Source organism: Coregonus clupeaformis, chromosome 12 (genome assembly GCF_020615455.1).
Source record: "Coregonus clupeaformis isolate EN_2021a chromosome 12, ASM2061545v1, whole genome shotgun sequence".
NCBI classification, from domain to species: Eukaryota; Metazoa; Chordata; class Actinopteri; order Salmoniformes; family Salmonidae; genus Coregonus; species Coregonus clupeaformis.
In genome coordinates this window covers 39,288,931-39,301,768 of record NC_059203.1, presented here as the reverse complement: position 1 = coordinate 39,301,768, position 12,838 = coordinate 39,288,931, and the positions used below count along the sequence as shown (strand labels likewise).

At 43.6% G+C, this 12,838-nt stretch overlaps 1 protein-coding gene across 1 annotated transcript; it reads left to right on the top strand.

Annotated features, from left to right (window-relative positions):
• Window positions 1-274: 274 nt before the first annotated feature.
• LOC121578531 (neurogenic differentiation factor 4-like) lies at window positions 275-9,248 on the top strand. The gene is made up of 2 exons (XM_041892898.2): window positions 275-475; window positions 7,403-9,248. The coding sequence occupies exon 2, from the start codon at window positions 7,409-7,411 to the stop codon at window positions 8,435-8,437; it is 1,029 nt and encodes a 342-aa protein (XP_041748832.2). The 5' UTR covers window positions 275-475; window positions 7,403-7,408; the 3' UTR covers window positions 8,438-9,248.
• The last annotated feature ends 3,590 nt before the right edge of the window (window positions 9,249-12,838 follow it).

Here is a 12,838-nt window from a genome sequence, read left to right as displayed (position 1 = left end):
CAACTATGAAAATATTATAATGTAGATAATGTCACGAGCCATAAGAGTTTAGGCCTGCAGGCTATCAATCTAATCAAAATGTGTTTGTGTCACACACACACAAGGCTTGTAAACTTGTTTTTGTTAACGACATTGACCACGGGCCGGCCACGCGCGCTCTCTCGAGCGCAGATTAATTGGATGTGAGAGGATGAGAGAGTGGGAGGAGGAGCCTGTCTATGGTCCGAGGCTAAAATCACGGGCCCCCGCCGGGTGACCCGCAGAGATGCTACACTCTGGGATGGAACACTGACAACAACTGTGAAGGAGACGCAGGGGAGAACGTTAATAAAGATTGAGTGTTTTAGGCTAGTTGATGTATAAAAAGTTGTACTCCCTGTAGAAAGGTGAGATAGTAGTAACCCATAGGCTACGCCTGCTCAACAGCCAACAAGAACTCACAGGAGGTCCTTGGGAGCGTTATTTCAAATATCAGGTAGGCCAACCTTATCTTTCTCATTTGAATTAATGTAAATGTTTTTCTCTCATAGGATAATAGTCTATTTTGAATAGCATAGGTCTATTGAATATTCTAATATTTTGATAATGTTTATGTGAAGTTGAATGTGAAATGTTTGACCATTTATAAATTGGTAGGGTAATAGGTTATGATTTTTCGAAATGTTGGGTTAGGTTATGCTAAATAACAGGAATTAGGCATACAGCTGCAACTGTGTTAAGGCATTATAGGCTACAAACATATTAATACATTGTTATAATCGATTATCTAATTTAGCATTCTAAAAACTGTGACATTATTATTAGGCACTAGGCCTACTGTTCTTAAATGTGCCTGGCATAATTTTAACGGGAACATTTTATCAGGTGTAGACCTATACTTAAATCAGTGATTATTTATCCAAAAACAGTTACCCCACCAGCTCAACCTGCTTCAGAATCACTTTGGTCATAAGCTTGTTGCTATAAAGACAGTCCAAATCATTGCTGACACAGCTGGAAAAAAGGCTAATGATTGTATGAAATTATGCTATAGGTTATCATTCAGCAAGCTAAATTATGGTCTGGAATAAAAATCTATGACACACACAAAATTGTGGACAAATTACTTAAAACCAATCACTAGTTTCAAATAGGCCTATAGGGAGCATCTAATAGGCTCAAAAACCAAATTCATTTTCCAGAAGGTTCAAACTATTGGCAAACCTACAGTGAAAACCCCAATTAAATCCTATCCTGAATCCTAATGAATAGCTTATCATTACCATAAACACAAAACACAATCAGCCGAGTCCAATTTGTCGCAGAGTTATACTGTACATGCATTATTCTGCGTTCCCTGTCACTGATCCGGGAATGTAGTCTAACCTTGAGTTAATCCCATGTTGCCGCTTCATCCACGGAGGGAGCAAATCCCGCAATGGCCCAGATTGCGAGTCCATCCCGGCGCCCGCCGCGACCTAAAAGCCTGGAATTACAGAGTTTAGAAGTCCCCCGAGATCAAGTCTCCCCTCGGATTAATACCCTCTAAAACCTTTTTTTGAGGGGGAGGGGGGGCAGGGTTTGATTCGGGGTACATTTGTTTTTAATGGTTTAAGCGCCCATAGTCAGACTGCAACTGTGTATCCTACAGGCTCATAGCCATTCAGTAACACGTTGATCCTCATGTGCAGTATAATCCCTTCATTAGCGGTGACTGACACCTGAAGCACGAGAGCCGCAGGCCCTGAGCAAGCGAGAGTAGCACTATAGGAGCTGTCCACGCGACCATGGTGCTGAAAAAGCATGTGATTAATTCTTTATTCGTCACATGCTTCGTAAACAACAGGTGTGGACTAACAGTGAAACGCTTACTTACGGGCCCAACAATGCAGAACTAAATAAAATAGAGAAATAATATAGAAATAAAAGACCAATCCTTGTAGGCTAATCAAATCAAATCACAATTTATTGGTCGCATACACATATTTAGCAGATGTTATTGGGGGTGTAGCGAAATGACTGTGTTCCTAGCTCCAGCAGTGCAGTAATATCTAACAATACACAACAATACACACAAATCGTAAAAGTAAAAAAAAAAGTCAAAGAATGGAATTAAGAAATATATAAATATTAGAATGAGCAATGTCGGAGTCGGGAGTATATACAGTGGGGAAAAAAAGTATTTAGTCAGCCACCAATTGTGCAAGTTCTCCCACTTAAAAAGCTGAGAGAGGCCTGTAATTTTCATCATAGGTACACGTCAACTATGACAGACAAAATGAGAAAAAAAATCCTGAAAATCACATTGTAGGATTTTTTATGAATTTATTTGCAAATTATGGTGGAAAATAAGTATTTGGTCAATAACAAAAGTTTCTCAATACTTTGTTATATACCCTTTGTTGGCAATGACACAGGTCAAACGTTTTCTGTAAGTCTTCACAAGGTTTTCACACACTGTTGCTGGTATTTTGGCCCATTCCTCCATGCAGATCTCCTCTAGAGCAGTGATGTTTTGGGGCTGTCGCTGGGCAACACGGACTTTCAACTCCCTCCAAAGATTTTCTATGGGGTTAAATCTGGAGACTGGCTAGGCCACTCCAGGACCTTGAAATGCTTCTTACGAAGCCACTCCTTCGTTGCCCGGGCGGTGTGTTTGGGATCATTGTCATGCTGTAAGACCCAGCCACGTTTCATCTTCAATGCCCTTGCTGATGGAAGGAGGTTTTCACTCAAAATCTCACGATACATGGCCCCATTCATTCTTTCCTTTACACGGATCAGTCGTCCTGGTCCCTTTGCAGAAAAACAGCCCCAAAGCATGATGTTTCCACCCCCATGCTTCACAGTAGGTATGGTGTTCTTTGAATGCAACTCAGGATTCTTTGTCCTCCAAACACGACAAGTTGAGTTTTTACCAAAAAGTTCTATTTTGGTTTCATCTGACCATATGACATTCTCCCAATCCTCTTCTGGATCATCCAAATGCACTCTAGCAAACTTCAGACGGGCCTGGACATGTACTGGCTTAAGCATGGGGACACGTCTTGCACTGCAGGATTTGAGTCCCTGGCGGCGTAGTGTGTTACTGATGGTAGGCTTTGTTACTTTGGTCCCAGCTCTCTGCAGGTCATTCACTAGGTCCCCCGTGTGGTTCTGGGATTTCTGCTCACCGTTCTTGTGATCATTTTGACCCCACGGGGTGAGATCTTGCGTGGAGCCCCAGATCGAGGGAGATTATCAGTGGTCTTGTATGTCTTCCATTTCCTAATAATTGCTCCCACAGTTGATTTCTTCAAACCAAGCTGCTTACCTATTGCAGATTCAGTCTTCCCAGCCTGGTGCAGGTCTACAATTTTGTTTCTGGTGTCCTTTGACAGCTCTTTGGTCTTGGCCATAGTGGAGTTTGGAGTGTGACTGTTTGAGGTTGTGGACAGGTGTCTTTTATACTGATAACAAGTTCAAACAGGTGCCATTAATACAGGTAATGAGTGGAGGACAGAGGAGCCTCTTAAAGAAGAAGTTACAGGTCTGTGAGAGCCAGAAATCTTGCTTGTTTGTAGGTGACCAAATACTTATTTTCCACCATAATTTGCAAATAAATTCATTAAAAATCCTACAATGTGATTATCTGGAATTTCTTTTCTCAATTTGTCTGTCATAGTTGATGTGTACCTATGATGAAAATTACAGGCCTCTCTCATCTTTTTAAGTGGGAGAACTTGCACAATTGGTGGCTGACTAAATACTTTTTTCCCCACTGTATACACTACTGTTCAAAAGTTTGGGGTCACTTAGAAATGTCCTTGTTTTCGAAAGAAAAGCAATTTTTTTGTCCATTAAAATAACATCAAATTGATCAGAAATACAGTGTAGACATTGTTAATGTTGTAAATGGCTATTGTAGCTGGAAATGGCTGATTTTTAATGGAATATCTACATAGGCGTACAGAGGCCCATTATCAGCAACCATCAGTCCTATGTTCCAATGGCACGTTGTGTTTGCTAATCCAAGTTTATCATTTTAAAAGGCTAATTGATCATTAGAAAACCCTTTTGCAATTATGTTAGCACAGCTGGAAACTCATGTGCTGATTAAATAAGCAATTAAACTGGCCTTCTTGAGACTAGTTGAGTATCTGGAGCATCAGCAATTGTGGGTTCGATTACAGGATCAAAATGTCCAGAAACAAAGAACTTTCTTCTGAAACTCGTCTATTCTTGTTCTGAGAAATGAAGACTATTCCATGCGAGAAATTGCCAAGAAACTGAAGATCTCATACAACGCTGTGTACTATTCCCTTCACAGAACAGCGCAAACTGGCTCTAACCAGAATAGAAAGAGGAGTGGGAGGCCCCGGTGCACAACTGAGCAAGAGGACAAATACATTAGAGTGTCTAGTTTGAGAAACAGACGCCTCACAGGTCCTCAACTGGCAGCTTCATTAAATAGTACCCGCAAAACACCAGTCTCAACGTCAACAGTGAAGAGGCGACTCCGGGATGTTGACCTTCTAGGCAGAGTTGCAAAGAAAAAGCCATATCTCAGACTGGCCAATAAAAAGAAAAGATTGAGATGGGCAAAAGAACACAGACACTGGACAGAGGAAGATTGGAAAAAAGTGTTATGGACAGACGAATTGAAGTTTGAGGTGTTCGGATTACAAAGAAGAACATTTGTGAGACGCAGACCAAATGAAAATATGTTGGAGGAGTGCTTGATGCCATCTGTCAAGCATGGTGGAGGCAATGTGATGGTCTGGGGGTGCTTTGGTGGTGGTAAAGTGGGAGATTTGTACATGGTAAAAGTGATCTTGAAGAAGGAAGGCTATCACTCCATTTTGCAATGCCATTCCATACCCTGTGGACGGTGCTTGATTGGAGCCAATTTCCTCCTACAACAGGACAATGACCCAAAGCACAGCTCTAAACTATGCAAGAACTATTTAGGGAAGAAGCAGTCAGCTGGTATTCTGTCTATAATGGAGTGGCCAGCACAGTCACCGGATCTCAACACTATTGACCTGTTGTGGGAGCAGCTTGACCGTATGGTACGTTATAAGTGCCCATCAAGCCAATCCAACTTGTGGGAGTTGCTTCAGGAAGCATGGGGTGAAATCTCTTCAGATTACCTCAACAAATTGACAACTAGAATGCCAAAGGTCTGCAATGCTGTAATTGCTGCAAATGTAGGATTCTTTGACGAAAGCAAAGTTTGAAGGACACACTTATTATTTCTATTAAAAATCATTATTTCAAACCTTGTCAATGACTACATTTCCTATTCATTTTGCTATATTTCCTATTCAAACTAATTTCATGTATGTTTTCATGGAAAACAAGGACATTTCTAAGTTACTCCAAACTTTTGAACGGTAGTGTATATGTGAAGGGATGGGATGTATAGACAATATGGACAGTATATGGATAGAATATGTAGTATATCTGAATAATTACATAGGACAGCAGCATGTTTCAGGAAAATCCAAAAAATATTAAAAGAACCCCCGAAGTACTATTACAAACTGGTAATTAAGACTGTAGTTTAGACAATTGATCATGGTCTTCAGTAGATTTTAGAGTAAGCAGGCTGAGGCTATAGTCCTGACCCAATCTCGTGGACAGACTAGTAAACATAAAACCAAATTACCCAAGATTTTAGTTCTGGGTTAACGGAAATCAGTCATGACCTACAGTGAGGAAAAAAAGTATTTGATCCCCTGCTGATTTTGTACGTTTGCCCACTGACAAAGACATGATCAGTCTATCATTTTAATGGTAGGTTTATTTGAACAGTGAGAGACAGAATAACAACAAAGAAATCCAGAAAAAAAAATGATTTGCATTTTAATGAGGGAAATAAGTATTTGACCCCTCTGCAAAACATGACTTAGTACTTGGTGGCAAAACCCTTGTTGGCAATCACAGAGGTCAGACGTTTCTTGTAGTTGGTGACCAGGTTTGCACACATCTCAGGAGGGATTTTGTCCCACTCCTCTTTGCAGATCTTCTCCAAGTCATTAAGGTTTCGAGCCTGACGTTTGGCAACTCGATCCTTCAGCTCGATCCTCTGAAGGAGGTTCTCACCCAAGATTTGACGGTACATGGCCCCGTCCATCGTCCCTTTGATGCGGTGAAGTTGTCCTGTCCCCTTAGCAGAAAAACACCCCCAAAGCATAATGTTTCCACCTCCATGTTTTACGGTGGGGATGGTGTTCTTGGGGTCATAGGCAGCATTCCTCCTCCTCCAAACACGGCGAGTTGAGTTGTTGCCAAAGAGCTCGATTTTGGTCTCATCTGACCACAACACTTTCACCCAGTTCTCCTCTGAATCATTCAGATGTTCATTGGCAAACTTCAGATGGGCCTGTATATGTGCTTTCTTTAGCAGGGGGACCTTGCGGGCGCTGCAGGATTTCAGTCCCTCACAGCGTAGTGTGTTACCAATTGTTTTCTTGGTGACTATGGTCCCAGCTGCCTTGAGATCATTGACAAGATCCTCCCGTGTAGTTCTGGGCTGATTCCTTACCGTTCTCATGATCATTGCAACTCCACGAGGTGAGATCTTGCATGGAGCCCCAGGCCGAGGGAGATTGACAGTTATTTTGTGTTTCTTCCATTTGCGAATAATCGCACCAACTGTTGTCACCTTCTCACCAAGCTGCTTGGTGATGGTATTGTAGCCCATTCCAGCCTTGTGTAGGTCTACAATCTTGTCCCTGACATCCTTGGAGAGCTCTTTGGTCTTGGCCATGGAGTTTGGAATCTGATTGATTGATTGCTTCTGTGGACAGGTGTCTTTTATACAGGTAACAAGCTGAGATTAGTAGCACTCCCTTTAAGAGTGTGCTCCTAATCTCAGCTCGTTACCTATGTAAAAGACACCTGGGAGCCAGAAATCTTTCTGATTGAGAGGGGGTCAAATACTTATTTCCCTAATTAAAATGCAAATCAATTTATAACATTTTTGACATGCATTTTTCAGGATTTTGTTGTTGTTATTCTGTCTCTCACTGTTCAAATAAACCTACCATTCAAATTGTAGACAGATCATTTCTTTGTCAGTGGGCAAACGTACAAAATCAGCAGGGGATCAAATACTTTTTACCCTTACTGTAGCTCTCACCTTGAGGCTACTACAGTAGGCCACACAAGGTCAGTAGAACTCATTAGGCTGCGGAATAAGACTGCTATAAATAGACTGGTCTGGTCCTCAAGACCAGCTAGGGTCAATGTCCCAGCATCAGTCAGTCTACACAGTCAGAGAAAACCTGCTCTCAATTCACTCAGCTTTGGACAGGATAGACAAAAAATGTCAAAGGGTAAAGTTGTGATGAGCCTCATTTGGCCTCAAAATCTTCATAAATTTTTTTATATGTTAAGGTCAGAGCTGTTACTAATGTTAGTGTGTTTTCGTTTCCAGGAGACCATGATGGCCAAGTCGTACAGGAGGCCCAGCGAGGGGGCAGAGCTAGTCAGTTCTCTGGAGTGGATGGATGATGACGTGAGCTCCCCAGACGGAGACGAGCCAATCACAGCGCACCGCTACAGACCGGGCGGAATGGGCCACCTGGGCAGGGAGCTGGTCAGTGAGGACATGGAGGAGGATGAGGAGGAAGAGGAAGAGGAGGGCCAGGGAGATGGGAACGCTCCCAAACGCAGAGGGCCCAAGAGGAAGAGGATGACCAAGGCCCGGCAGGAGCGCTTCAAGGCGCGGCGTGTGAAGGCTAACGCCCGGGAGCGCTCGAGGATGCACGGGCTGAACGACGCTCTGGAGAACCTGCGCAGCATCATGCCCTGCCACTCTAAGACCCAGAAATTGTCTAAGATCGAGACCCTGCGGCTGGCCCGCAACTACATCTGTGCCCTGTCTGAAGCCCTGGAGGGGGACCAGTCCACGGAGGGCAGGGCCTTTATGGAGACCCTGTGTAAAGGCCTCTCCCAGCCCACCAGCAACCTGCTGGCTGGCTGTCTGCAGCTGGGGCCTGGGGGGCCTGTCGAGGAGAGGCCTGAGGACAGGCATGGGGGGAGAGGAGGGCCCACAGTCCTGGGAGGGGTGGGGATGGCCGTTGGACCAATCAGCTACTCCTCCCCCGGCCTGCCCAGCCCGCCTTACGGCACACTGGACTCCGCCCATCTGCTCCACCTGAGAGGGATGAAGGGAGGGGCTTACGAGAGCCACTCCCCTAACGACTGTAACAGTGGGGTAGGCACCCCTCCCTACGACGGTCCCCCTACGCCCCCGCTCAGCATTGGCAGTAACCTAGTGCCCAAGCAGGAGTCCTCGCCCCACTATCTCCCACCGCACCACTACCCCCCCTCCATCGGCCTGACAGGCCCCCAGGGACAGGTCCTGTACCAGAGCGCCCGCTACCAGGTGCCCCTGGAGATGCCCTATGATTCATACTGCCCTCCTCACATGGCACCCCCACAGATGGGCACTGTCTATGGGGATTAAGGGGCAGAGAGGACAGATGGGGCAGATGTTAATGCTCAACACTGTCAAAATCAGCTCGATTGACTTTAAACCTCTTGTTTGCTGTGGTTGTTTCTGAACGCCAATTAAGCTAAAAGGCATCCCAATACTTGACCATTTCCAAGGGGTTCACAAGAGGAGTGGGTCCTATAGGTGGAAAGGCTGACTTGAAGAAAGACCTCAGCTTGAGCACTTCTGACCAGCACTTGGAACATGAAACAAATCATTCACATGAATGAATAATAATACATTTATTTATTCTCTAATTTAATATTTATATGAACTGCTGTTAGTCATTTTGTGTTTATCCTTTTTGCATGTGTTTGGTCTTGGCCTTCTCTATTTGTGCTGTCCCTGTTACATTGTTGACTGACTGACAGTGTATCTGTTTTCTATATTCTGTGTCCATTTCTCCTTTGTTGTCTGTTCTTCCCTGTTTCACACTGAAAAATATTATCCTATATATTGCTAGCATAATGTAGCTGATGACCAGAGAGAAAACTGCCCATGAGGAAGTGAGAAATGTCTGCTGAAGTAATGACAAGAACAAATATCACTTCCAAAATCTGATCAAGTTGTAACTTGTTATTAGAGACATCATTCATAATTAATAACATCTGGAATGATTCCATCTTATTAATTGACATTCCTGAATCAAATCTATATATTTTGTATAATCTTCTGTTCAGACACTTTCTCCATTGCCAAATATTCAAAACATTCAAAAATGTTCCTCCAGATGAAAACCTTTGGATTGTATTTTTGAACAAAAATGTTAATCATTAAAACCATTTAAACTAAGTTTTTCTGTTTGAAATTCTGAAAGTGGGTTTGCTTTAATGACATTTTTTAAAATCAGTCTTGCTATGTCAAAAGACAGTCAAGGACCAACTGCTGCAATTAGGGTGTATGTGGGTAGTGGGTGGAAGTGATATGTGAGAGGTTGTGAGACACAATGAGAGAGGTGAGAGTGAGCAGAGAAGATGACAGGAGGGGAGTATGTTTTTAATGAGAGTACTTCAGTGACCACTGTTATTATGCTACCACCCCCTGACACACACACACACACACACACACACACACGCACGGGCACGCGCGCACACGCACACACACACACACACACACACACACACACACACACACACACACACACACACACACACACACACACACACACACACACACACACACACACCTCTAGGCCTAGAGAGACATGAAACATGGGAAAGGGAGTTTTGTTGTTAAATGGCCACCGTGTGTCCATTGTAAACACAACCTGTTCTTTGTCTTGACCCCTGACCCTGCATTGTGCTGAGGTTGCTGGCTCTGGAGGGAAAGACAGCTGGGAGAAACAGAGGGGAGGGACATTTCTCTGACAGCTAGGGGGGTCAAATGCAGGGGAGGGTGAGCTACACCCCCTCATAACCCCGCCTCCAAACAATCCCATTCCTCTTCATTAAACATTGGAATAACACATAACTTTACACACACACGCACACACACACACACACACACACACACACACACACACACACACACACACACACACACACACACAACATAGACTGATGGAAGATGGTGATGTAGCGAGTGTTGTTCTTATTTGACAAGGGTTTGTGTGAGTGTGTGTATTTATTGGGGGTGTGTTGCTGGGCATACATTATTCAGAATCTTAAATATTAAAAATATTGAAACCTCTAAAAAGCTGTGCGGTTCTCAAGAAGACAATAGAGGTTATTGTGGGTTCCACTGTTGGTTATCTTTTCTAGCTGTATTCAACATTAAAAAGTGTAAGCTTATGACTGGAAGTAAAACCTGACAACAGTATTAGAGAAGGTGGAAAAAAATTGCCATGCCTACTCCAGGGTTAATTGACTACGTCCAGACATACACTACCGGTCCAAAGTTTTAGAACACCTACTCATTCAAGGGTTTTTCTTTATATTTACTATTTTCTACATTGTAGAATAATAGTGAAGACAACAAAACTATGAAATAACACATATGGAATCATGTAGTAACCAAAATATATTTTATATTTGAGATTCTTCAAAGTAGCCACCCTTTGCCTTGATGACAGCTTTGCACACTCTTGGCATTCTCTCAACCAGCTTCACCTGGAATGCTTTTCCAACAGTCTTGAAGGAGTTCCCACATATGCTGAGAACTTGTTGGCTGCTTTTCCTTCACTCTGCGGTCCGACTCATCCCAAACCATCTCAATTTGGTTGAAGTCGGGGGATTGTGGAGGCCAGGTCATCTGAAGCAGCACTCCATCACTCTCCTTCTTGGTAAAATAGCCCCTCAGGAGAGATGGAGAGAGGGGGAGAGAGAGAGAGAAAAACAAAGAGAGTTCCTGCTCACTCTTCCCTGAGAGAGATTATGTCACTCACTATCACTAACAGTGGAGTCCATCTGCCCTCACACTCAGTGTAAAGAGATCAGAGACCTCAAGTGAATAAATATTTTATACAGAGCAGACAATAGATATTATACTATACCTTCACTATATGTCTCACTGATGGGCAGAGTGAAGGTTATGAATGGTTACTTTACAGAGAAATATCCACAGACAAGCCAAGTTGCCCTCCTCCTTTATTTTCTTTCACATGTTCAACCCTCTCCCTCTCTCCCCATATCCTCTCTTCCTACCCTCCTCCCTCAACTTCATCTCTCATCTCTTTCTCCATCTTTTGTTTCAGCTACACTAATCCATCGGCTGGCTCTTAATAAAAGAGTGGATGTGTGGAGGCTGGATTGTAGCAGGATAAAGGTTGGTGATTAAGATGGCTGGCCTCATAGGGCATGCAGGGAGGCTTTCCTCACTGAGTCGCTGTTGTAATAATCCTGTACAATTCAACTGGGCTCAGTTCTCTCTCTTTCCCTCACACACACACACACACACACACACACACACACACACACACACACACACACAGCAACACACACACACTGTAGGCATGCATGCACGCACACACACAAGCACGCAGGCAAGCATGTAAACACACACACGCACGCACACACACTGGGCAGGTGATGTAGCAGAGGCTGATGATGATCAAGGCTATTTGGAAAGACAAGCGGATGAAGGGAAGGGAGTGGGGGCAAAACAACACAGGGACGAGGCAGAAGGGGGGAGGGACGTGTGTGGGGTGTGTGTGTGGAGTGAGAGGTTTTAGGGGTTAAAGAGCTGTGGATGGGTTGTGGGAGTGGGGCGTGTTGACTCTGACCCTGGTGACCCCCTCCGCCCCACAGTTCCTCCACTGTAGAGGTGACAGAAAATGGAACAGGAGAGGAGGGACAGATGAGCTCTTTTACTGGAGGAGAGCAATGAAGAGACATGAGAAGACCCAAGAGAGAGGGAAAGTTAACATGAGCACTGTGGGGATGAAAAAGAGAGAGGGAAAGTTAACATGAGCACTGTGGGGATGAGAAAGACAGAGGGAAAGTTAACATGAGCACTGTGGGGATGAGAAAGAGAGAGGGAAAGTTAACATGAGCACTGTGGGGATGAGAAAGAGATAGATGAGTAAAAGGGAGAGAAAGTGAAAGAGAAAATGGAAGACAGGGAAGAGTAGATAAAGTCTATATATTTCCAATAGCGGTGCGTGGGTAAAATCACTGGGGAAGCCAAGCCAGAAAAAAAGCCATATTACAACCTGTGTTGTTATAATTGCGTTGTTTGTGCTATAACCTGTTAGTTCATATGCCTTGACACCATGATACAGTATCTAGGCAGGCCTGTCCCAGACAAAATAAGAAACAGTGGCAGAATAAATTCAACCACAGCTGTGTTTCATCACAGAGAACCTCTGTCTGGTGAAGTCCACAAAGCATATTGCATGTAACAAACAGTTACATGACCTACAGCATGGTCAAGCAAGTTAATGTTTCCGACATTTTCAGACTACTAAACAACTATTGATTTAGAACCACGGAGAGTTACAACAAGTTGCAAAGAAAACAGGCGCTGCCTACATGATTCCAGCACCATTTCAACTTCAAAATTTCAACATCATCAAATAACCTATACTTAGTCTAATACAGTGACAACTAAATGAGACCAAAAACTATTTAGTCCAATCAACGTAAGCTAAATATGATGTGGCTGTCCATGGTTCTGATTTCTGTGTGTGTGTGTGCGTGCATGCGTTCGTGCAAGTAGAAAAAACATGTTGACTCACCATACTTGTAGAGAAACACCAATGTCATCCTCCTTTCTTTCATGTTGACAAAACGGTCTATGACTCTTGTCATACAGTACACTCTTTTAGTTTTTGTTGTCCTGTAGGCTACCTGGCTAAAATGCTTGCTTGCTAGTCTAACTTCCTTTCATGCGAAACATTAGCTAGTTAGCATTAGCCTTCTACATCTAGCTACATAT

Coding starts and splice junctions, on each gene's coding strand:
- LOC121578531 (XM_041892898.2), top strand. CDS start 7,409: ATGATGGCCAAGTCGTACAGGAGGCCCAGCGAGGGGGCAGAGCTAGTC.